The sequence below is a fragment of the Harmonia axyridis genome, chromosome 2, assembly GCF_914767665.1.
Source record: "Harmonia axyridis chromosome 2, icHarAxyr1.1, whole genome shotgun sequence".
In the NCBI taxonomy this organism is placed as follows: Eukaryota; Metazoa; Arthropoda; class Insecta; order Coleoptera; family Coccinellidae; genus Harmonia; species Harmonia axyridis.
The window spans coordinates 8886558-8913010 of record NC_059502.1 but is presented as its reverse complement, the minus strand read 5'-3'; the positions used below and the strand labels follow the sequence as shown (position 1 = coordinate 8913010).

The window sequence follows — 26453 nt, the reverse complement described above, 5'->3', positions numbered from 1 at the left end:
GAATTAAATTCTTAGCGATACAGGAAAACTAACACAGCCCGACAACGTCGCAATCCCTGAACCTGATGATTCTCAAACGATAGCCACAAGTCCAACCGCGATTGGTCGTCGGGGCCATGTGATTTTTCGAGACGTATGTTCAATTTCTCTATTTGAACAAATCGACTGATTTCGTCATTTTTATTTATCGGATCTGAGAGTATTGCACTGCTATCTATCGGATGTACGATTGTCACATATCGATCATAGCGTGGTACGTTAAGAAAGTTTAAAATAATGTTGCTTAGCCAGCATTTCGTCGAAAATCAGAAAGTAGTCAGGCTAGGCTTGTTTTGATGATGACGTTATGGCTAGTTAGCTGTCAATTTAAACGGTATTTGAAGATTTATTTGGACGATGAGGAACGGTGAAATTATAGTTTTTTCAACGATTAAATCGTTCTTTATGTACAATTTATTTCGCTTTGTTTCATTGTAAGAAGAAAGTTTGGTTCAAGATCAATTTTTGAGACTGTTCTTCTGTTAGTTGGAATATTTGATCATTAGAAATTGGAGAGTAGGCGTTAGAATAATCCTTTACCACCTCATTTTTGTTTTCATTTCATTTTTCGTGAAGATTATAAATCAAGGTTAACCCGTTACTCAATAAGTCTCGGGCCTGACGCACAGAGGGCACCTCCAATGCCATACCACTTTTATTTTACGTTAGTACGAAACAAAAACAAAAAATACCTGTCAAAATTTCGCTGTTGTTTTAAAAATGGACGAAAACGAGTTCCGTGTGTGGATACAACACTTTTTTCGATGAGAAAAATACTGGGCAATGGCTTGATAAGTGTTATGCCGACTCTGCTCCATCAACAGCTAATGTTGAAATGTGCTCTTTCAAATAGCACACCCTATATGTATTATTATTCTATAACATATTTCGAAAAATTATCCACAAAATGAGAAAATGAAATATAAAATGTATCATCTGGAATAAGCCCGATAATAACGTTTGATTAAGTCAACGATGAATTGTATCATTTCGTTTGAATACCCAATAAAGTTCTCAATAATTATCGAAGAGTCAGTACTTACCTCCGTTCTTCTTGTAGGTCAGTTCCAAAATTTCATTTGAATTAATTCATTCATTTTGGAGTCATTATGTTTTTCCAAATACCCTCCAATTCATGAGAAAGCAAATAAGTTTTAAGCATATGAAACTTGAGTAATTTCTAAGAAATTTGAATCCATTCATTTCATGTATCTGATAATTCAATAAAAAACAAGATGTTCCATAAAAAAAACAAATGTTTGTCCATTTACACTTACTTGGTACATCCTATGCATCTCCAAATAACTTGAGAAAGAAGCTCTTCATGTTATGGACTCGATACTTCACGAAAATTTTGTGCTTCTTGTATCTGCTTCTGCACTTTTTTGCATCTTGGCATTTCTATAACTCTCTTAGTGAATAATATCAAAAATACGAAGCGAATCAGTGTTTATGGGGATGATCAGATCATTTGATTTGATCATGTTTTCATGTGGAAGCTACATAGCTGAATTTCTGGATATATTCTACATCGATGACATCGAAAAGTGAAACAACTCGAATCTATATATTTTTCTCTGAAATGGTCGATCTATGAGTTCAAGAAGTCATCGAATTTTTTATAAACCACAAATAAACAAATATTTCACGAATTCCTAATCAAAACAATATCTTCCAAATTTCAAATAAAACAGTAATACGACTCACTTTCAACAGCATTCGATCAGATCCCTTATTTTAATGCTGACGCCAGTTATTGATCTATTTATTCATTCAATCTTCTCTGCAGCATCACTCTATGATTCCGACAGTTCTATCTCATTTTGGTGGATGCGCTGCATCTACCGAACACGAAATTCAAATTATCACTCGTCATTCTACCACTCCCGTAAAATGTCAATCTATAACGTCAATCGCTCGGAAACTTCAGCGAGAACCCGTTCGAAATTTACAGTCACTTATGAACCCCTCCGATGGCTTTCCTGAGATGTCAACATTGTGCTTTGAAATGTGGCACTCACTACGTTCCTTACGATGTCTTGAGACTCCTCAAGATGGGCTACAGAAAGCTGGAGTACTCACGCTCTAAGTCTTTACTCAAGAAATTCCTTACTGAAGAATTGCTAGAACATCTTAAGTTCAAGAGAACTTCAAATGATATCAATTTGTATGATTGCATCAAATGTGGTAGGTTCATCTGTGGTTTGGTATATGGGGATCTAGATTTCTTGAAAACTTTGTCTCAAAGAATCAAGAAGAAGCATATAGTCTTAAGGCTTTTTGGAGCCTACTACCATGTTAGCAAGTTTCTCAGTAAATAACGAAGCATCAATAATTTTGACAGGATAAAGAACCACATTTGATATGATGATGTCACAAGTTAATGAAAAAGTCAATGAATTGAATAAAAAGATTGATGCATGAAAGGTCTAAATATATATGATCCATAACAGTTTCATCTCTAATAAATAGAGATGTGAGAGTAATTTTGTTCTTCTTACTCACTCTCTGACCATCGTCTTTGTGAAATTCCACTCACAAAGAATGCAGAGTGAATCCTTAAGGATTGGAATTTTTTGGTCTGCTCTAATGAAGAATCATTACAGGGTAAAGGCTAAACATGACTCTTTAAGAATCAATCAAAAATCTTCAACTGGAAAAAATTAGGATAACCATTTCTATCATTTTTTGTTGAGTAAACAATGAACCTATTGTGCCTATGATTACAAAAGGATATAGTAGTAAAACATACAAAGACTTCAACCAACTTCCTCATCCCATATTCCTCCTAAATGTTTCTTTCATATCTGAAGCTCAAGATTAAATTATTCAAATTTTCAGGACTAGAATACCACGACGCCAAAATAGGAATATACGCAAGTGATCCAGAATGCTACTTCGTCTTCTCTCCAATTTTCTTTCCGATCCTACAGGAACTTCATGACTTCAGCTCGACGGACATCCACCCCAAAAGCGAATGGAGACCTGTTTCGAGTGTCTCAAATCTAGAGGCTAAGAGGAGGTACATCAAATTGGTGAAGATACGTGTCGTCAGAAATTTAAGGGGATATCCTTTCTGTCCGGAGATGAGTCAGAAGGACCTTGAGAAGGTCGAGGAGTTTCTGGTCATGATATTGGCTTTAATGGCAGGTAAGAGGTTTGTTCTTGCTGTTATAGAGTTTTAAAGCAAATAGATTGAAATAATTGTTGTCGTTTAACTCCTACAATCCCATTGCTCGAGCAAAAATCATTTCTTTTGTAGAAACAGTAGTTTCAGAGGCGGAGATCTCAAATAGGTGGTATGTGGGCTCAAATGGGAGCCCAAGACCTTAAGCATTCGTCTTAGCTGTCTGAGTGCTCAAGTAGGTCTTAACGAGATGCACATTGAAAAGGATAGTCAGACCATGCACAGGGTACCACCTGCTGATCCTGAACACTTCTGTGGGCTTAGACTTCTATCCATCAGTTCAGCAATTGAAGGTCAGGAACACCGTCATTCACAAAGAAGCCCATGGAGGTGTCATAAGTTGAGCTTCAAGTCAATTAATGTGGGACAGCTTATAAAGGATTGTCAGGATGCCCTTTTGTACCATAAGGGCCTGCAGACTCTGAAAATTAGACATAAAGACACCTGGAAATTTACAGAGCATAAGTTCAGCTGTTCTTATGTCTAAATTTCAGAGTTTGCGAACTGTATAACCCAAGGTCCCAAGAACACACTTCTGGCCAAAAAGTTTGCAAATCCTCAGGATATCCTAGGCCTAGATTTGCCAATATGGTAGACCTGGCTGTTGTTGATCAGGATCTAGAAGATCTTAATTTGGTCACAGATTTGAAAAGCTGATGTCTAGCCAATCGATCGCTACATTTAGTCCAATCTATTTCAGCAAGTAGTCTCAAAGCAGAAGAGATCTGGTCTGCTAGGTAGTTTCTGATGTTGATATTCCTAACTTATTGCGTCGAATTGTCGTTGATAGTTTTGTTTTATTAGCATCTTTCGTCGTAGTTACCGGTGAAAAGCATCTGGAACAGGCTTAACTTTTCTTCTTTTAATATGAGGACAAGATGGACCTTCTCCTCCTTGACTTGTTGTGTCTATAAAGGGATGCATTCTTTGGGTAAGGGGCATCCACTTCTTTTTTTACAAATATCCACTTTAATATTTCCTTCAAGAAGTTGGTAAACTGATACAGGTTTGTTGTTCATCTATATTTGTGGGAGTGACCAGTTCTTGATGGATCCTGTACTCTTTGATCATCTTGCATTCCCATCAATATGTCCTTCAAAGATTCACGTTTTATAGACAGAAAAAGGTATACCCCTTCTTTTTGAACTCCATATCATCTTTGGGTAAAAAAGTAGATACGAAATTTAGGTAACAGCTATCCTCACAAATCGAGGAAAACCGGATGTCTCTGATACATTAACCTAACTTCTAAACGTCACTCGCCATCAGCGAGGTTCATAACCTCAAATTAACTCCTTTCATTAATCCCCAAATTGTCTAATCGCCAGGAGACTTCGACGGACAATACGAGAAGGTCTCCGAGATGACGGAAAATAGAAAAAAACAGCTCAAGGAGAAATTCATTCTCTTCGACAATAAGGACAAGTACTTAGAAGCTGGAGGTGCTTACAGGTGAGAGCCTTGATCCAGGGATTTCATTAGGGAATGCGATATCAGGGTTGTATGTAATACTCGGACCGGGGATCATTCTGTTCTCTGAAATTATTATTGGATCATTTGGGGAAACTGGATAATTGAATGTTTGCAGGGACGTAATGAGAAAAATACAACTTATCAATTAACTTGGGGTGCAGCACTAGTCCACTCAAAAGATATTACAAATTTCAATTTTTTCAATGTTCATTCATTTAGTCATACACATTGGAGAGACATTGAATATGAATATTGATCAGTAATTATTTATTTTCATAAATTCTTCGTTTCATTTTTTTTCACTTTGAATGGATGTGTTTTGCTTGAAATGGTTAAATATCTACCACAGAGTGATCATAAAATCATGGTAATCAGATCTACTTACAATTGAAGGATGGAAGGCAAAATTATGTATAACTTAGAACTTTTTATTTGTTCAAAATTACGCATCAATTTACTAAAACTTGCACTGAAAAAACTAGGTAGGCACCTCAGAGTAGGTAATAAACATAGTTAGAGGGCGTATACGCAATTTTTACATGTCCCCAACATGGTTAGATTACGTTGTCGGATTGTCATATATTTTCGAATACACAATTTTACTATATCGTTATGAATGTATAATATACTGAATGAAATATTTTTTTTGAGTGATTCCCGATTGAATATGCAAATTTGAATATTTGGAATCCGATATTTTTCCTAATTGTCGAATTTGTAATAAGCAGTATTTATTATTTTCTGTATTTACCTGCTGAAATCCAAGGTTTGGCAACTTTTGCTCTCCTAGTGTCATCGGTTGTTTCACGTCGTTTGCGCGTTTGAAGTTTGTTTTCTGAATTTCTGATATATTAGGTATTTATGTCAATATATTTTGAGTTAATAAGAAACGTTCATTCACTATGGTACATAAGAAGTGCGTTCTTTGTGGAGAAACTCGCGAATTGAGTGAAATATCGAATCACTGATATGTTTTCATTTCCGTGCGCTTCATGTCAAATTTGATAGTTCATGTTGGGGACAAAATTTGCTTATTGAAAATGACATATGCTCCCTCTATCTATGTTCATTACTCCGAGGCGCTAAGAACCCCCGATTGTTTTCAGTGGAGAACTTGTGACAAGAAAAAGAACTGACAGTTTCTTCTTCTTCCCAGGCAATGGCCACACGGCAGAGGAATTTATATGAATGCCGACGAGGATTTCATCGTGCAGATCAATCCACGTGATCATCTGAAAGTAATATCCATGGAACATGGCGGAAATATCAGGAGGACGTACGAGAGAATAATGACGGCGATGCTGAAGCTACAGCGAGATCTGAATTTCATCAAGAGCTCACGGATGGGATATGTGACTTTTTGTCCCTCCGACATGGGTACGTTTTTGTGATTCGCTTGTCATTTTTCCTGTATTGGAGGATTTAGGTTCTTGATAGAAAACGAGGAAGTCAGCCTGGAAAGCCATCCCGCGGAAAAAGGAAATGAAAATTTTCCGATATGGAAATGAAGCAGTGTCGGGCGGGGTCAGTATGTGGATAGGTGACCACCCTGTTGAACAAATTTAGCTTCTTTACGGAATGACTCAATTTTTATCGGGAAAAAATCGATTAACTCCAAATTTCTTGAACTTATAGGGACAGGACTGAAAATGACCATGCATCTTTCACTGCCTCATTTATCAAACAAACCAAAGCTGCTAATGGAAAATGTCGAGAAATTGAACGTCGATATCAGGAAGCTGCCAACCCATCCTTCACTATACGAAATCTGGAACACAAAACGCATGGGCATAACCGAAATTGAGAGTGTCTTGACTGTAGAAAATGCTGCTACTAGTCTCATAAGTCTGGAAGAAATTTCCTAGTGTTTCCTATACACTTACATGCATGTAATTTAGAATCACTGTATAGATGTTTCGTAATGAATCCATTGTGAATTTGTTAGTTTTTATTTATTTATATTGCTCGTAATAATACTGAAGTGGTCACTGGACCAGACTGAATTAATAACACTGATTATTTTCTAAACCGAAAATAATTATCACATCAGTTAATTCATCGTAATATTCTGTAAAGATTAGAATAAAGTAGGATAACTAAGTTCAAAGTCAATTTGAAGGTTCATCATCAGTGCCTTCTAAAGAAAAATATCTATATTATACCTATTCAAAACAAGTCCTCTTTCGAAAGTTGCACGAACTAAAGAGTTCTAAAGAAGTAAAGGGTGTTTTTTTAGAGCTATAGAACTTTCAATTGCAATAAAACAACGATGGATTATTCGATTGACATGAATTTTATTTATCCGCAAGATAATCTTGTGGCATTACATTTTGAGTATGATTTCTGGCATATGACCGTCACGGCTGGCTCAAATGTAGTCCAATCTGGACGTCCAATTTTCGATGACTTTTTCCAACATTTGTGGCCGTATACCGGCAATAACACGGTGAATGTTGTCTTCCAAATGGTCAAGGGTTTGTGGCTTATCCGCATAGACCAATGACTTTACATAGCCCCACAGAAAGTAGTCTAGCGGTGTTAAGTCACAAGATCTTGGAGGCCAATTCACAGGTCCAAAACGTGAAATTAGGCGGTCACCAAACGTGTCTTTCAATAAATCGATTGTGGCACGAACTGTGTGACATGTTGCGCCGTCTTGTTGGTACCACAGCTCCTGGACATCATTGTTGTTCAATTCAGGAATGAAAAAGTTAGTAATCATGGCTCTATACCGATCACCATTGACTATAACGTTCTGGCCATCATCGTTTTTGAAGAAGTACGGACCAATGATTCCACCAGCCCATAAAGCGCACCAAACAGTCAGTTTTTCTGGATGTAACGGTGTTTCGAAATACATTTGAGGATTAGTTTCACTCCAAATGCGGCAGTTTTGTTTGTTGACGTAGCCATTCAACCAGAAGTGCGCTTCATCGCTAATGGACGTAGTGCGCGATACGTATTCCGCACAGAACCATTATTTTCGAAATGAAATTGCACTATTTACAAGTGTTGTTCAGGAGTGAGTCTATTCATGATGAATTGCCAAACCAAACTGAGAATAAATCACTTGACAGCTGTCAAATCGGTCGCTATCTTGAACAGTAATGCCAACTTAAAGTTATATACCTCGAAAAAAACACACGATACCAGTTGAATTATAAAGAAAATTTCTTATACTGGGCCTGTATTACTATGACATAAGATTTTGACCTTCCACCTTCGAAAAAATCGACCGTGGCGTCATCTAGTTCGAGAATCGTTTTCACGGAACTACCGTTGTTTTACTCTGTAAACTTTCAAGTGAATCTAACAAACTTTTCTTCTCGTTCTGCATTGTTAAAAGGGAGCCCACAGTACGCGAATTTAACGGGTAGCATTTTTTTTCTGGTGGATAAAATAGCTCTCTGTTGGAATTAAAAGGGCTCCTTAGAGATGTTGCCATGTTTAAATGAAACGGAAAGTTAAATGGTTCGGAAAATACTACAATACATCAGGAACATCTTGAATCTCCCACAAATTTATAAATAGATCCTGTGAGGAATGACATTTCCGGGACATGATAATCATGACGAATTTCCTCCATAACAATTCATTCAGCTCTCTTTGGACGTTCTGCAAAAAATCTACAGGGTGTGCCGTTCATGAGGGTGGTTTTTATTTACGGTAAAATGGGATTTTGGTCTTGTCTTTCATTAAAATAAATATCAGCTCCAATTTTATAATCGATTGAAAAATTGAAGAAGAGAGAAGATTTATACTAAATACCATTGATTATGAGAGATGATTTCAACATATTTTTCAACTCAAATTAAACTATTAATAAGGTTTTCGAATTAAAAAGTCGAGTCGAAATTAAATATCAATTAAAAAGTCAGATGCCCCATACAGAGAATTCACTACTCATTTCAAAAGTAAAGGAAATTTCCTAATCAACAAAATAAATAAAAAATAAAAAAATGGAATGCAATACAATAACAACAATACTTAAAATGATATAATTTCAGCAATCATGATTATCACTGCCAGACAAAAAGGTGTTGACAGAAATTCAATAGGAAAATAAAATATTCAATGAACTTTGGGACTCCAATAATTATTATCAATATTAAAGTAACTATTATTTCAGGCTACATCGCAAAAATGCAAGATTCCTAATTTATTAACTGGTAATTCAACAGTTTTCATGCAGTGTTGAAATGCTTTGCTTACAAAATTTCAAGATTTTTTGCTGTTTCTTTGGTTCCTTCGCAAATACTTTTGATTTTTTGGTGTTATAGCTCTGATACCACTTGTTCAAAGAAGGTTGTATAGTGTCATACATTTGCTAACATCTAATTCAAGTTCAGTGGGTATTCCATCTGGAAATTTATAGACCATTTTGAATGAGACATGTGGAGTGCATCCTATAGCTTGATAGATTTAGGAATTTGTCAAAAAGGATCAATCAGTTGCCAAATCCTGGTTTGTATACTGGTCACTGTTTTCAGTGGTGGATGACTACTCTATTTGTTGATTCTGGGGCTGATTTATTGATAATCAAGCAATCTGGGGGATGAAAGTCTAATATAGTTCCTGAAGGTTATGTCAAGAATTCTATAAACAGAAGATTGTTACAAATATCCTTGTCTAAATTACATGGAAAATACACAAATTGATCCTAAACAGAAAACTTTAGCGTCAGCAGGGTTCAATACCATTTATGGTCCAAATTGTGCTATTGATCTTCATGAATAGATATTTGAATCGAATAAATTTATAAATATTCATAATACGTAGTGCATCAAATTCAATTACAATAAAGAGGTAGTTCAAGTTGTTTTTTCCTACAGTTATTCTGCATTTATCGCAATTAATAAATAAACTAATAAAATAAACTAACTAGTAACTAGTTATAATAATAAGAATAAAACGTTTCAAAATGTCAAAGAGTTTTGAAGTGTCATTTTAATGTCAAAATTATATCGTAAATTGTCAACATTTTTTTCATCTTAGCAGCTACAAAACTAGTAACCACAGAAATGTACTTTTTGGGATTTAGTGATTTTTTCAAAATATATATCGTTATATAGCATGTTTCGTTCGAAGCATACAAAAATTCTTGCCCTAATATGTCAAAGTTTTACTACTAATAAGAAAATATTCCATTTTATATGAGTTTAGGTATTCTGGCTCGAAAAAACAATAAACCACAATATGAAAATGCAGCGTTGATATAGAACCTCTTCGAGAAGCGCTCAGCCAACTCGATCAGGGGACAATAAATGTGTCCCACTCTTAATCCCATTCAGGAAACACCACAAAGAAAATTTCCCATTTTAATAACTCTAAAAGGACGCGTTCTTGAAATACTGAACGAATGATGATTGTAACCTTTGGATTCGAATCATTTTACAATACGTATCTATAGAAACTAGCGGGCAAGTTGTACAGCAGCAATCTATCCAGCGATCTGTGCATATACGGATATCTCACAGCCTACTACATCTCTACTAAATCTCGGATAATGTACAATAAATGAGTCAGTATTCGAATTGTTTCAGCCAGAATCGGTATCGGTAGCTTTTTGATCGGTAGTGGCATTTGTTGGTTCCTACGTCATGTGACATACGCGGTGCAGTGTTGCTGATTTCCTGATTTCTACTGATTTGGGACGAAAAATCCGATTTGGCAACGTCAAGTGATAAAGGTGAGATGATAAGGAGTTGAATGGGAGAATGTACTAATTGATTATGAGGTCTTAATCTCCTTGTTTACAAGCTTAATTGGGGGAATTTCATTAACATCAAAGTGCCTACCTTAAGTACCGATTACAGTCTCGTAAATATTTGGTATGCAACAAGTAATGTGACGGTTTTTTTTGCTCTGATGACATTTAAGCTGAACTTTGATTATTTCCTCTCAATTAGGAATCAATTCCAACTTTGTCATTATTGTCTTGTTATTGTTGCTTTTTTGATATCGCTCAAAAAGGTCTTCTGTTCATAGGTGTAATGCAAATTAGAGGTCTAGGTAGTTTTTCCAGTTATTATTCCAATACAGATATTCTTTTCATCTATTATTTCGTTACAATGTTTGTAATTTTCAAAATTTGAGCCGCGAGGTCTTAAACGATAAGGCTCGACTCACTTAAATTCGATTTGGTCTGTCCGACCGTTTACATGACCGTTTATGATAACTTCCGAACGTAAGGACCTAGAAACTTTAAATATTCAGGGTAGGTCCGGATCTTGAATGCCCCATTTGAATTCGCAAAATTCGAAAACTAAGTTTTCGTTTTCCTGTTGTTTTCAAAACTGCAGATTTGATTGAGATTGAATTTTGCAATTGGATGTAGAATGGCAATTTAAGACCCATTTCAAAATATCACAGTGATTGCAAATACAGGAACATAGAAAAAGAAAAAACAGAAACTGATAGCGTGATCAGAATTAATAAAAATTTAAGAGGAATATCAAAAAAAGTGATTTTTTTTCTTTTAGTCCTGATAAGAGATCGTTTAATTTGTTGTCACCGGTTAGTCATAGTTACAGGGTGTGTTCAATTTCGAAATTTTTTACTTTCTTTCTGTTGAGAATTTTTCATTTCTGTAAAAACATTCTTGTGGCAACTTTTTACGTAGAATTCAATGACTTCAATCGAATTTTTCGCAAACTTATATTTCATGAGATATTGCTATGAAATTCTTTTTTCAAATGGGACACCCTGTATATTCCTACATTTTTACATGGAGATGAAAATTACCATTCCAAAGATATAACATATTAGAACTTTTTTCTGAAGTCATGTTCCAAGTATCAACTGATGGCCGGCTATGTCACCTGACCTTACGTCTATGGGGAAGATTATATCTTTTAATCTTCCCCAAAGGTAAAAGTCCATAGAAGACCTAGCCCGTCACCTATTGAGACATCGAACATGACTTCAGAAAAATATCAAGTTTGCAATATTTTTAGAATGGTAATTTTCATCTCTATCGAAATATTAGAAATATTACAGGATGTCCCATTTGAAAAAAAATTCATAGAGATATCTCATGAAACATCAGTTTGCTGAAAATTCAATTAATGTCATTGAATTCTTCGTAAAAAGTTGCTACAAGAATGTTTTTACAGAAATGAAAAATTTTCAACAGAAGCAATATTTCGAAAATGAACATTTTCTAAAAACACCCTGTAATTAACTAACGGTGATAGCTATGGAGTTGCAGTTCTCGCCAATGAGTTTCTCATGAAAATAAGCCTCAGACACTGACAACAGTTTTCCTCTATCTAGTATAGAAATACTTCTCATTCAAAAGTGTCCAATTTAGCCCATCCTGTGCAGTGTACATGAATGGTTCCATTCGAAAATTCCATGGAAAAATTTCCATTCCTCATTAATTTTCAAATCATATTCTTCCTAGATCCTGAATCGAATCGATGAATATCTACAAACTCGGAAAATACAAACCTGTGGATCGGTGAAGTCAATGTCAGCGCAAAAATAGAAATGGTTCACAATGACACACACACTCACAGGCTTTTTCCATCTGGAATATAAATGCTCATATCGAGTGTTTGCGAATGCTCTTTCATAATAACCTTCCCTAAAATGATTTTTTATGGCGGACTTGAGGATCACCGCCAAGGTCACTATTAGCGATGCATATTCGATATATTATTATTATTATAATTCGCACATTGGTGAGAATGTTTATCATTCATGGCCAACTACGAGTGGCATACTCGACGACTTAGTGGGTGGTTGAAAATGTTGAAATGGGTTGAGTGGATTTATCGCCTGATATGCCAAAGTGTTGAAAATATGACAGAATGACAATATGATTTTCGCCGAATTCCCTTGTTTGGTGTTGAATTCCGATATCGTTAGTCTAGAATCGTTCCACAACGAAAAGTTTAGTACCTATCCTTTCTTTGATAGGACAGATTTCGATTATGAAACAGAAAAAGAAACTTCATCACCCAAAAGGAGATGTTTAAATTTTACATTTTTTTTTGGTAAAATATAGATAATATGGCAAGGTGTAAATGATTGAAATTTGGGAAAAAAAACGAAGGGTTTACAATTTTTCCAATAAATTTGTTAATAATGTGTTTGTCCACCGCGATTATTTATACACCCCCCAACACGTCTCGGCATTGATGCAATAAGATGGTCTATTTCTTCTTGAGGGATACTATCCCATGCAGCCTGTACTTCTTGTCTCAGAGCCGCCGAAGTCCGTGGGGGCTTGGGTAAATTTCCAAGCCTTCTACCCATGATGTCCCAAACATGTTCTATGGCCGAAAGATCGGGGGATCTGGGCGGCCATGGCAAAAGATTCACATGGGTCACTTCGAAAAAGTTTAAACTAACTCTGGCAACATGAGGTTGGGCATTATCTTGCTGAAATACTGGATTCTCGAGCCGGTTTAGGCAAGGGAGAACATATGACTCCACTATTTCTTGGAGGTAACGCAGCGCTGTCATGTTACCTCGAATTAAGCACCTCATACCATGACGCCTACTGTCCGGTGTACATGACGCTCAACATCAAACTAAGGTTCACGTCTTTCTCCCAGACGTCGTCTAACCCTTCTTTGGCCATCATTTGCACTCAAGGAGAATCAAAATTCATCAGAAAAGACAACCTGATGCCATTTCACATTCCAATGTTGACGTTCTCTGCACCACTGTAATCGCTGACGACGTTGCTCAACCGCCAGAGGTAACACAAATGGGGTCGATAATGCTGCTGTCCAAAAGACCTTATCCGGCGGTAAACCTGTTATAGGATGGCCTTGTTCTCCTAGGCACTCATCAGCCAAATATCGAGTTGTCGCAAATCGGTCTCTAATGGCCATAAGCTCTGTTTATTTAGGGTTTCCGGCCACTCGGGAATTAAAGGTAATAAAGAGGCCAACACACTTGTCAGAAAAGGAGCACAAACTCCTTTCATCGGCCCCTTCATGTGGTAAAGGTAAATATACCTACAAGAAAGAGTTTCAGGAGGAGGTAAAAACCGAAAGAGAAACACTTTGGTGGAATCTTCCTGGTTTGGATCATTCCAATAAGTTTCTTCAAAACTTTGACACTGCAGGATCCAACAAGTACCTGGATCTTGGTAACAATATACCAAACCTCCTAACTGGATTCCTCAAAGGGCATTGTCGCCTTAGGAAGCATCTCATGAGAATGGGTCTAGCAGAAAATGACGAGTGCAGATGCTGTGGGGAGGATCACCTGGTGATGGAATGCCTTACCATCACTAGCCAACGCAAAATCTGCTTTGGACAAGAAACTTGTAGAAGTGGGGAAGTAGCCTCCTTGGAGCCATCCCAGATACTGGAGTTCATTAGGACTCTGGAACTGGAAGGCGAGCTGTAGATCACGTTATGGAGATAATAGCTCTGATGGGGGCACAATAGACCATAAGGTCGCAGTGAAACGGAACCTCCTTAATTAAATCTTAATCTCAACCGGGAATCCAGACTAAAATGACTTTGTTTTTCTTGCCTATTGCGTTTAGTTTTCTTGGATACTCCAAAACCAATCGATGAAATGCGAGCTCAATGCTTTGATAGCAACCTGTCAGAATGTATCGCTATATCACATTTCTGATTGTTTCTTACTAGGTTAATATCCACACATCTTTCTATTGCAAGTATCTCTGCCTGAAAGCCACTGAAAGAGTGATAGAATGCTAGTCTGACCAGTATGTTTAGAATACGTTTGGAGTATAGATCTAGTATGAACCAGTGGCGTCCCAATAAAACCAAACACATCTCATCCAGTCATCCATCACCACACAAAGAGCAATCTCAACAAAACCGCCTCCATATGATTAATCGTGTTGATGTAAGAAATCTCCCATCAAGTGTACACCCCCGCGTAAGCCGCGAACACGCCATAAAGCATATTTTCACATAAAGCACTCAGCTTTATCAAAAACGGCCCCGCCACTAACGCGGTTTGCGGAGGTTTGATAAAACCGTATGTAGTTATTTCAAATTTGGCCTGATTTATTGGAGCAGGCCCAGACTCATGTATTATTTAAAAACTGGCGGTTGAGGAACCATAACGACTGGATACCGTCTTGAATTTGTATCCAGGTTTCTGTAAAATAGCGACGGATGGCGGTAAGATTCACATACGGGAGTGTCAATTAGGGAACGTAGTGATGAACTGGGATTAGAAGCGGGCGCCATCTGTGTGAATAAAACAGAGATCGGCGATGATTATGGGAGTCGTGAATTGCGGGCGTTTTTCGGGTACATAACTTCGATAGTTGGTGAGTTATGGCTTGGTTTTGTTTATGTATTATCGTGCAAGATGATTGGTTATGCTATAAGCTGGATATGTTTGGGAAATTCCGTTGAGTGTAGTTGAATATTTGAAATAGCAGCTAAATTAACTGCTATTTCTAGGAACTTGAACTTGCTTTCCTCATTTTTTTTATTTCTTTATTGGATTTTCTTTGGTTAACACGGGACGAAGTTTTAAATTGTTATTCCTTATACATGGTGTTAGTGAATCAGTGTGACAAATATAAGACTCTTATTCTACATAAAAAACCTCCTTTTTGATTGATTCGATTAAGTACATCACGGAAATGCTTGCAGTTTGGCGATTACTCCGTTATTTCATGAATTATAGGTAATAATCTGAAATTAAAAAAAAAAATTGTTAATTTTCTCGAGGCTGAAACTTCTTCTGGACATAAGCTACGCACTTGAAACCTCATTGTGTTACGGATCAGAATTTGATCTCTGAAAAACGTTTTCATTCGAGGGGTCTGTGACGAATATTTTAGGAGATGTAACGATTCTTAGGTAGATATTCAATTTTTACTGTTTTTTCTCAAATTTCGAGGTCACATTTTTTGAAAACTATGAGTTTCACGAAAAATGGGTGACCTGTTTCAGAATTGACAAACTCAAGTTAGACAAATTTCAAACTCACCCGAAAATTTTTTCATCGAAAAATTTTTGCAGAATTTTCCATACCTAACCCTTAAAAAATTTAAAAGAATTAAATGCTCCTTCATGGAAATATTGTACCTTTTTATTGATCGATTCGATTACGTAGATCTCGAAAATGCTTGCAGTTGGGCGATTAGTCCTTTATTTGATAAATTATGGGTAATAATCTGAAATTTAAAAAAAAAAATTGTTAATTTTCTCGAGGCTGTCACTTTTTGTGGACATGAGAGACGCACTTGAAACAGTTGAAACCTCACTATGTTAGAGATCAGAATTCGATCTCTGAAAAACGTTTGCATTTGAAGGGTATGTGACGAATATTTTGGGAGATATAACGATTCTTGGATTGAGCTTTAAATTTTTCGGTTTTTCCCAAATTTCGAGTTCAAATTTCCTCAAAACTGTGAGATCTTCGGAAAATCGGTGAGCGGTGTCAGAATTGCCGATCCCTAATCAGCCGAATTCCGAATTGGCTCGAAATTTTTTTTGTCGAAAAATTTTTGTAGAATTCTCCATACCTCAAAAAATCAAAAATCATTAATTTTCTCGTGTCTGACTTACTACGTTACAGATTAGAACTCAATCTCTGAAAAACATTTCCAATCTGTGATCAGTAGTTCTTTTCTTCGAATATTCTTCTTGAATTTAATACGCTTCAAATCATATTTTAAGCTTGAAATTTCGCAAGTAGCTTGAAATTGTTATTTGAGCCAAATTTATACCATTGTATGCAAAATAGCTAGGCTTAATTCGAGCATTTGTTAGATTAAACTACTCAGGACACTTATCTCGTTTTTCTAATCAAATTTCCCAATATTCCTTGTCACGTTCAAATTGTTACATCTTCAAATTTGACCAATTGAATTTGTCGCGAAGAGGGATGAAATAATATGATGATGATTCTTATCTAAAAAAAATGCCTCCTCAAGAACAAACGATTTTCCAAAATTTTAATTTTTTTCCCCGAAAAAACTTCTGTTTCTTTTTCAACGGGACACCTTAAATATGGAGTTAAGTAGAGTAGGAGTAAATCTCTAGGAGTATAGTCAATTAGGTTCTTTTCTTACCACGCACAAGAAGAATACGCCGAAATTAATCGACCTATATTCAAACGAACAAAAACAATTAGGTAATCACCATTTTTATCGATGGCATTCTTCCTTACTTGGGTGTAATATTACCATTAGCCCTTATCGCCCAATAAATCTAACAAGAACCAACAACGATTTCACAATACTACGTCATATCAAGCACTCGAAGTCGAGGTTTCTCGCATTATATCTCGGCCATTTGTTTTTGCTCCATTATATTTTCTGCGCAAATAGAAAATATCATTACTTAAACAAATTATCGAGGTACTGGATCCGAGGCAATAAAAATCTCAGATAAGGTCTCACTGAGCCGAATGCCATAGGCAGTGTGCTGTGTTTTCGGCAATTAAGAGTTCGTACTTCCAATTTCCCCTGAGTATTAATAGTGGATTAGAAGAGTATAGTTGGAAGAGGGGTTTTGAAAGTTTTGTGAGGGTGACTTTGTGTAGAGCTGTGATGGGAGAGACTGATGTTGTTGTGGAAAGTGAAAGTGATAGGTGAATATAACATTTGTGAATTCTATAATATTGGCAGACTACAACTAATATAACAAAGACCAACTAAATCAAAACAAAAATTATTGCTACCGGAAATACAACTGATTTTGAATGTTTTCAATGTGCTGATTCCAACTTGATGTTAGTTCTGATCAGAGAGTAATAAACATAGATAGTGGAAGTATACGCAATTTTTACATGTCCCCAACATGGTTAGATTACGTTGTCGGATTGTGATATATTTTCAAATCCACAATTTCACTATATCGTTATGAATGTATAGTACATTGAATGAAATATATTTATTTGAGTAATTCCCGATTGAATATGCAAATTTGAATATTTGGAATCCGATATTTTTCCTAATTATCGAATTTATAATAAGCAGAATATTTATTATTTTCTGTATCTATCTACTGAAATCCAAGGTTTGGCAACTTTTCCTCTCCTAGTGTCATCGGTTGTTTCACGTCGTTTGGCGCGCTTGAAGTTTGTTTTCGGAATTTCTGATATATTTAGGGATTTATTTCTATATATTTTGAGTTAATATGAAACGTTGATTCACTATGGGACATAAGAAGTGCGTTCTTTGTGGAGCAACTCGCGAATTGAGTGAAATATCATTATCACTGATATGTTTTCATTTCCGCGCGCTTCATATCAAATTTGATAGTTTATGTTGGGGACAAAATTGCTTACTGGAAATGACATATGCTCCCTCTTTCTATGTTTATTATTCTGAGGTTCCGATACTAGTCCAAAATAAAGAAATGAATATATCTTCAACTGCCAAAATTAGAATTTCCCACTTATAATTAGAATCTAATTAGTTAAATTATTGCTAATTCTATTATATTGAAAGAGGTAAACGAAACATTTGCGCTAGTTTTGATAAAATCAAATACGAAGAAAATCAATGGACAATTTGTGTTGATTCAAAAATGGTTAACGAAATATCAATGTTTGTTATGTTTTTGAGATAGCGGAGCTAAAAATAAACTACACATTCGATTAGGTAACAGATATCGGCCTTCAAGAGATGGTTAACAGAGAAAAAATTTGGCTTTCGAATTGCATATTAAATAAGGGTTGAAACTGCAATTTAAGAAAGCTTTAATTCGAGATGGAAATTGTTTTGGGTATTTGTTACTTGAATTTCTTGGGATATTCCAAGTAAAAACTAAAAGCCGGTTCATCTGATGGTAGTGTTTAATGCATCTAAATTTTGTAATTAATACTCGAAAACACGTGTTTTTTAAACTGATAAAAGTACCTAAATCTCGTAACGTGAATTATATATGAGTTGAAAAAAAATTAAATGTAGTATGTCTCAAAAAATAGCTCTGATAGCCAAAATATGAGAGCCATTTTGGATTGTCGACCCAAAGGCCAAAAGTTAACCAGGTACAGTTGGAAAACCACAACCCCAAGCAAAATGTGTATTGGTCTGTAATTTATTAACGTAGTTTTACAAGAAATATAAAATAGGTCATCGTCAATGGTAGACATGAATATTATGTACCATACAGGTTATATTATTTCTTGAGATCTGATGTTGAAAGGTTTACACAAATGGTTAGAAAGGTCAGGGCAGTAGGCTGATAGGTCCATTAGGTTATTCATAAGATTATTCCTCTTCAATTTTGCTGAGGCATCCAACATATTGATTTTCCATACTTTTGTGACAAATTTCCTAATTTTTCTATCATCTTATATCTGGCTGCTGTAGTCTCTTAGGCTATAACATTTCTTGTCAAAAGTAAACCGTTCTTAAAAGTCCTATCGATGATCTTAATTGGTTGATCTTGCTAATGAAATATTTTTCTTACTGTTAAAAACCCTAATCTGGAAATTTTGTTCGTTCAATATTGCTGATTCACTATTCATTTCAGATCTATAATACGTGGAATGGAGAAGCATTTACCTCCAAATTATAATCCAGCGGATTATCCTCCAGTGAAGATGAGGAACAAGAGGGAGTAAGTATAGGATATAGAGTGAATAATGCTATTATTAAAGCTTGTAGTATAATCTACGATTAATTAATTCATTCGAGATTTTCAATGAACAATTTCAATTCTCAATAACATTGAAATGATTAGTAATGTCATTGATATACTCTTGTTATAAATTTTGTATTAAGACCAATACATGAGAACCATTGAATTAGTAGGAATATAATAATGCATTAAAGTTCTAAAACCACGAATGTAATACTAGTTTAGCATTTATTAAATTTTACAGTCTTCTAGATGTGACAATACTTAATATCTCCATCAACATATCAATCTTAATTCCATTTTTATACATTTTTTTTAATCGTATTTCTAAACAAATCTAAAATTTATCGCAAAATCAAAATGAAGGTCTTTATACAATTTCCAATTGATAGCATTGATATTGGAGTGCTTCACACATTATTGCTAGCCATTTATCTCAGAAATGGAAGCGTTTATTGAAACTCAAATTGTTAGTATTGATTTATAGCTGGTCGATCAATCATAATTCCTGTATTATCAACTTCGGCACAAGATAATAAGCTCTAATCACGAATGATAGTTTTATTGCGATTTCGAAGAATTATTTTTGATGTAGGTCATAGTCATGTATCAACTTATTAATTCTCAACGGAAAGATATAATATAAAACAGAAGGGCAATTACCCAATCTATTTTTTCATGGTCAAATGAAAATTACGTCATGTAACATTTGTTTGGCTTCTTCAGAAGTTAATAAATCTTTTTTAAAATGTAAACTATTTTGTTTATATTTCAATCTAATCACAAAGCCACGAACTGTTATTAGATTTCGAGTTAATTCTCTTGAGTATTAAGCAATTGATAATAATCGTTAAAGCCAACTCTGGACATTTTGGTGGATGCGAAGATAAGTTTCACCAATATTTTTTCACAGAAGCAAAGAATAAAGAAGAACTTTTCTTAGTATGGAAAAAAATCAAAATTCTATATTGGTCTCTGAATATTTGGAATAATTTCATTTGAATACCCTTTTCGGACATTTCTTTCAATATTAAACTGAATTTTTTTTCATTTTCTTGATTATTTCTGACAAGACCAAAACTTCTTGATTTCTGATCAACTTGATATTTTCAGTTCAGCCGATATGAGTGAATCCCAAAGAAAGAGAAGATCCAAAAACATGTTGTCAACAAGAAGAAGTACTGGTGTTAGCTACAGTGCCGAAGTTTTAGATGAAGCACTAGCTATGGGACCTGATGGCAATTATGGTCAAGTTGCCAACAAGTGATTTCTTTCATCAAACCTACGAATCGACAATTTTTCTTCATTTTTTTAACAGTTAACATAGCGTAGTGGACAATGGACATGTTTGACTTATTATCGTCAAATGAACATTCAAATTTATAGAGACTTTGAAACATTGTAAAACTTGTACATACCCAATATTCTTCAATAACTTGACGAAGGTTCAAATTCTGTTATAAAGTAATATAGTGTTAATTTTAATGTAAGTAACAAGCCATATCCAATATTCAATAATCTGTGATACTTCCGTTTTCATTGTGATTTACGGAAATTAATAAATAACTAGTCGAACTGAAAAACATTAGTTCTTTATAAACCTACACAAAAAAAGGATTCAAATTCAAATACCAATATCACTACATCACTACATCGTCAAGTCCAGGTGCCTCTGTGTTACTTCACTCATTACATTGGCCCATTAGCTCAGTTGGTTAGAGCGTCGTGCTAATAACGCGAAGGTCGCGGGTTCGATCCCCTCATGGGCCACAATTTTTTTTTTCCCAAACTTACCTCGACGAACAGTGATTGAAACAGAAATTTGACCTCGAAATTCAATTGATATTTCAGGTATTTCTGTGGAACTTAACTCTTTACTCTATACACTGGCCCATTAGCTCAGCTGATTACAGCCAAACTTACCTCGACGAACAGAAAGTTCAAAGAACAATGATCGAAACAGAGTTCTAATCTCGAAATTAAATACCAACTCAGGTACCTCTGTGAAGCTCAACTATTTACACTGGCCCATTAGCTCAGTTGGTTAGAGCGTCGTGCTAATAACGCGAAGGTCGCGGGTTCGATCCCCTCATGGGCCATATATTTTTTTTCCAAACTTGCCTCGACGAACAATGATTGAAACAGAAATTTGACCTCGAAATTCAATTGATATTTCAGGTATTTCTGTGGAACTTAACTCTTTACTCTATACACTGGCCCATTAGCTCAGCTGATTACAGCCAAACTTACCTCGACGAACAGAAAGTTCAAAGAACAATGATCGAAACAGAGTTCTAATCTCGAAATTAAATACCAACTCAGGTACCTCTGTGAAGCTCAACTATTTACACTGGCCCATTAGCTCAGTTGGTTAGAGCGTCGTGCTAATAACGCGAAGGTCGCGGGTTCGATCCCCTCATGGGCCATATATTTTTTTTCCAAACTTGCCTCGACGAACAATGATTGAAACAGAAATTTAATATCGAAATTCAATTGCTATTTCAGGTACTTATGTGGAACTCCCGAACTCAACTCTTTACTCTTTACACTGGCCCATTAGCTGAGTTGATTACAGCCAAACTTACCTCGACGAACAGAAAGTTCAAAGAACAATGATTGAAGCAGTTTCTATTCCAAAACTCAATGCCAACTCAGATACCTCTGTGAAGCTCAACTATTTACACTGGCCCATTAGCTCAGTTGGTTAGAGCGTCGTGCTAATAACGCGAAGGTCGCGGGTTCGATCCCCTCATGGGCCATATATTTTTTTTCCAAACTTGCCTCGACGAACAATGATTGAAACAGAAATTTAATATCGAAATTCAATTGCTATTTCAGGTACTTATGTGGAACTCCCGAACTCAACTCTTTACTCTTTACACTGGCCCATTAGCTGAGTTGATTACAGCCAAACTTACCTCGACGAACAGAAAGTTCAAAGAACAATGATTGAAGCAGTTTCTATTCCAAAACTCAATGCCAACTCAGATACCTCTGTGAAGCTCAACTATTTACACTGGCCCATTAGCTCAGTTGGTTAGAGCGTCGTGCTAATAACGCGAAGGTCGCGGGTTCGATCCCCTCATGGGCCATATATTTTTTTTCCAAACTTGCCTCGACGAACAATGATTGAAACAGAAATTTAATATCGAAATTCAATTGCTATTTCAGGTACTTATGTGGAACTCCCGAACTCAACTCTTTACTCTTTACACTGGCCCATTAGCTGAGTTGATTACAGCCAAACTTACCTCGACGAACAGAAAGTTCAAAGAACAATGATTGAAGCAGTTTCTATTCCAAAACTCAATGCCAACTCAGATACCTCTGTGAAGCTCAACTATTTACACTGGCCCATTAGCTCAGTTGGTTAGAGCGTCGTGCTAATAACGCGAAGGTCGCGGGTTCGATCCCCTCATGGGCCACGAATTTTTTTAGAGACATAACGTTTTGAACAATCAGAACTGGTTATCACCAAAGTCTAATCTTGAAAATCGCAAATCAATATTTGATTACATAACTATAAAGTATATATTTACACTGGTACTTCAGTTAGTTAGAATATCATCAAATGAGCGTTATATTAATTTTTACCTTCTTTATCTGTAATGAATTCAGGTAGTGTTTTGTGTGGTATCGTCCAGTGGCGCACCTCCCAAAGAACTCTCGCCCTACAGGGCTTCAAACCCAGACCATTTTTACTTGTTATAACCGAACTAATTTAAATTGTGGCACCTTCCCAAAGATAATACAATTATTTAAAATGTAGATCTCCAAAATCACCCAAAAACAACCTTCAAATGAACGAATTATTATATTATTAACATCAGAACTATATCTACGACTACTTATCACTCTAGTCCGATTTGAATTTTTTTTCTATGGTTCCTACTGAATAATATCGTTACGCAAAACGATAAAAAAAGATGAATAGCTATTAATCAAACCGCACCTTTTATCCTATTCATAGGAAACAAAAGTTTTTCAAATGGACCAACCTGTTGAATTTTCATTGTTTTCTATCACGTAGAATTTCACTCTTAACAGTTGCTAGGAGTGTTATTGAGAACTGAGCAGGTATATGATGTGACGCAGTGAAGATTGATTCGAAATATATTATGAAAGATCAGAGGAAGAAATACTGATAGAAAAGTAAGTACCATTATCATTTCATATGCAGATATTCAGATTTTTTATAAAATTACAATTATTATTCTGAGAATAGCTTTTATGATTGTTCCTCCCATTGGTACAATGATACAAGAAAAAAATTATTTTAGTGGTAAAAAGAATAATTTGAAGCGAATATTATAAGTTATTTAATTTCTATTCGAGTTGATGTTTCGATTATGACTAAGCCTTACGTAATTGATTCATTTCTTCCCCATTTTTTTTTCGAAAGGAATCAAATAGAATTTGCCCCACATTTACGAGACATCAATTTGGTGGATGCGCTATTTCTAAATCCTTCGGGCTGTAGGGGTAATTTTTTCTGTTGAAATGTTTATTCACTGACAAAAATGATTCCGATTGAATTTATGAAGATAATTTTTCAAATATTATCATTCTCATGAGGTTTTCTTCAAATAAAAACTCTAAATTGAAAGGATCAAGACGATTTGTTCAATAACCAAGATTTTTTTTAGCTAAGAGTTAAAAGATAATGAGGGGGAAATTTCAGTAGATGATAATGAGGAATTAACTGAAAATTAAATTGAGGCTACTTAAATGCCAACTCATCCTTTCTTCTGAACTATAGGAGATCAATGAATTTCTGCGAAGATTCTATCTGCAACAGGTGTCCCATAAAACCAACCAGTAGGTACTTGGATATAATTTATCAAAATACATCTGGAAATATGCCTGAGGAGTAATAGAGATGAATGAAACTTTGGCCTATTTTAAGCATGACCGTGGACACTTCAATTTTGCATTTGTTGATTGCGATGGGTAAGTCCGTTCTATCTTTTGAAATTAGTTTGATTTAATTATTGAACAAAAACTGTAGGAAATAATTATATTTCATCCCAATGATTTATGAGCCCAGTTTGTCAGGGCTTCGTTTTATTCACGCTGAGATCGCTGGTTCGATTTCCTAATGAACAACAACCCTTCTTTCTTTCAATATTCATATTAAAAAATGCCTACCTCTATGAGATTTCACCTCTTACACTGGCCCATTAGCTCAGTTGGTTAGAGCGTCGTGCTAATAACGCGAAGGTCGCGGGTTCGATCCCCTCATGGGCCACGAATTTTTTTCTTGAATTGAAGTCGAATAGATTTAAACTCAGTTTTCATTTAAAAATCCAATTTCCAAAATATTTACATTTTAGAAACCCTACTCTTTACACTGGCCCTTTTAATTCTTTAGCGCTCCGCGCTTATAACGCGAAGGTCGTGGGGGAGATCCCCTCATGGGCAACGAATTTCTTTTGAATGAAGCCAGTCGAAAAGAAAGCTTAAAAGAGAATGATTGAAACTACTTATTTATTTAGAAATTCAATTTCCTGAATCGCTACAACTGCTAAACCAAATTCTTTACACTGGCCCATTAGCTCAGTTGGTTAGAGCGTCGTGCTAATAACGCGAAGGTCGCGGGTTCGATCCCCTCATGGGCCACACATTTTTTTAGAGATATAATCCTTTGAACAATCAGAACACACCGGATATCATCAAAGTGTAATCTCGAAAATCACAAGTCAATATTTGATTACATAACTGTAACCATAGTATAAGGAATGCTATGCTGTAACTCAGTTGGTTAGAGCGTCGTTCGCTATCCTCATGGGCCACAACATGTTTTTTTTTCGAATTGAAGCCAGTCAAAAAGTTTAGAACATAATGATTCACTCAGTTGTTATCTGGGAGTTCAATTTCCCAAATGGGTACATCTGTGGTATTACACTATTTACACTGGCCCATTAGCTCAGTTGGTTAGAGCGTCGTGCTAATAACGCGAAGGTCGCGGGTTCGATCCCCTCATGGGCCACACATTTTTTTAGAGATATAATCCTTTGAACAATCAGAACACACCGGATATCATCAAAGTGTAATCTCGAAAATCACAAGTCAATATTTGATTACATAACTGTAACCATAGTATAAGGAATGCTATGCTGTAACTCAGTTGGTTAGAGCGTCGTTCGCTATCCTCATGGGCCACAACATGTTTTTTTTTCGAATTGAAGCCAGTCAAAAAGTTTAGAACATAATGATTCACTCAGTTGTTATCTGGGAGTTCAATTTCCCAAATGGGTACATCTGTGGTATTACACTATTTACACTGGCCCATTAGCTCAGTTGGTTAGAGCGTCGTGCTAATAACGCGAAGGTCGCGGGTTCGATCCCCTCATGGGCCACGAAATTTTTTTCTCAAAATGGTGCCAGTAAAAAAAAATTCAAATACAGAAATTGATATCAGTTTTTATTTAGAAATTCCATTTCCAATATCGCTATATCTTTGGAACCATACTTTTTACACTGGCCCAGTAGCTCAGTTGGTTAGAACATCGTGCTAATAACGCGAAGTTGCGGGTTTGATCCCTTCACTGTCCATACAATTTTTTTCAGAAGAAAGTTCAAAAACAATGATAGAATCAGAGTTTTCATTACAAAATTCAAATAAAGGTACGAACATAAAGATCAGAAAACGATGATTGAAACAGTGTTTTAATTTTTAATTCAGAGACAAGTTCAGGTGCCTCTGTGTTACTTAACTCATTACACTGGCCCATTAGCTCAGTTGGTTAGAGCGTCGTGCTAATAACGCGAAGGTCGCGGGTTCGATCCCCTCATGGGCCACGCTATTTTTTTTCTCTAGATAACACCGCACGAAAAAGAAAGATCAGAATACAATGATTGAAAGTGAATTCTTATTCCGAAATTCGAATTCCAATATAGCTATCCCTGTGAAACCTAAAACTTTACAATGGCCTCATTAGTTCGAATTCCAAAATTTTATACATATTTGCCTGTAACATTATTTGAGATATAATTGCTACAAATAAGAAGAAACGTTCATTCCAGATTCCTACTTATCTTCAATTGCATTTCTTATTCATAGACCATTACTTCCTAAGGAAACATCATTACTCAATTAAAATAAATTGATATCAGTGGCGTAACATACTCAATTTTTGGAGTACATTCTCGAATTGGATTGTTGATTGTTCTAATAATATTATATAGAAAGAAGGAAAATG

The 26453-nt window shown here is 35.6% G+C and overlaps 1 protein-coding gene and 11 non-coding genes across 13 annotated transcripts; all 12 read left to right on the top strand.

Annotated features, from left to right (window-relative positions):
- Positions 1–1846: 1846 nt before the first annotated feature.
- LOC123674078 (arginine kinase-like) lies at positions 1847–20836 on the top strand. 2 transcript variants are annotated; one of them, XR_006746574.1, is made up of 6 exons: positions 1847–2226; positions 2881–3189; positions 4555–4678; positions 5856–6076; positions 19144–19230; positions 20365–20836. XR_006746574.1 is itself a non-coding variant. In XM_045608937.1 (5 exons), the coding sequence occupies exons 1-5, from the start codon at positions 2013–2015 to the stop codon at positions 6562–6564; spliced, it is 1098 nt and encodes a 365-aa protein (XP_045464893.1). In that variant the 5' UTR covers positions 1863–2012; the 3' UTR covers positions 6565–6643. The 2 variants fall into 2 exon arrangements, 1 of the variants encoding a protein (XP_045464893.1); XM_045608937.1 differs by lacking the exons at positions 19144–19230; positions 20365–20836 and adding an exon at positions 6335–6643 and having other exon boundaries at positions 1863–2226.
- A 111-nt stretch (positions 20837–20947) lies between these two features.
- Trnai-aau lies at positions 20948–21021 on the top strand. The gene has a single exon. It is a non-coding gene; the product is annotated as a tRNA-Ile (tRNA).
- A 255-nt stretch (positions 21022–21276) lies between these two features.
- Positions 21277–21350, top strand: Trnai-aau. Its single transcript has one exon. It is a non-coding gene; the product is annotated as a tRNA-Ile (tRNA).
- Positions 21351–21603: 253 nt separating this feature from the next.
- On the top strand, positions 21604–21677 carry Trnai-aau. The gene has a single exon. It is a non-coding gene; the product is annotated as a tRNA-Ile (tRNA).
- Positions 21678–21936: 259 nt separating this feature from the next.
- On the top strand, positions 21937–22010 carry Trnai-aau. Its single transcript has one exon. It is a non-coding gene; the product is annotated as a tRNA-Ile (tRNA).
- A 259-nt stretch (positions 22011–22269) lies between these two features.
- On the top strand, positions 22270–22343 carry Trnai-aau. Its single transcript has one exon. It is a non-coding gene; the product is annotated as a tRNA-Ile (tRNA).
- Positions 22344–22602: 259 nt separating this feature from the next.
- Positions 22603–22676, top strand: Trnai-aau. Its single transcript has one exon. It is a non-coding gene; the product is annotated as a tRNA-Ile (tRNA).
- A 1749-nt stretch (positions 22677–24425) lies between these two features.
- Trnai-aau lies at positions 24426–24499 on the top strand. Its single transcript has one exon. It is a non-coding gene; the product is annotated as a tRNA-Ile (tRNA).
- Positions 24500–24796: 297 nt separating this feature from the next.
- Positions 24797–24870, top strand: Trnai-aau. The gene has a single exon. It is a non-coding gene; the product is annotated as a tRNA-Ile (tRNA).
- Positions 24871–25166: 296 nt separating this feature from the next.
- On the top strand, positions 25167–25240 carry Trnai-aau. The gene has a single exon. It is a non-coding gene; the product is annotated as a tRNA-Ile (tRNA).
- A 296-nt stretch (positions 25241–25536) lies between these two features.
- Positions 25537–25610, top strand: Trnai-aau. The gene has a single exon. It is a non-coding gene; the product is annotated as a tRNA-Ile (tRNA).
- Positions 25611–25978: 368 nt separating this feature from the next.
- Trnai-aau lies at positions 25979–26052 on the top strand. The gene has a single exon. It is a non-coding gene; the product is annotated as a tRNA-Ile (tRNA).
- The last annotated feature ends 401 nt before the right edge of the window (positions 26053–26453 follow it).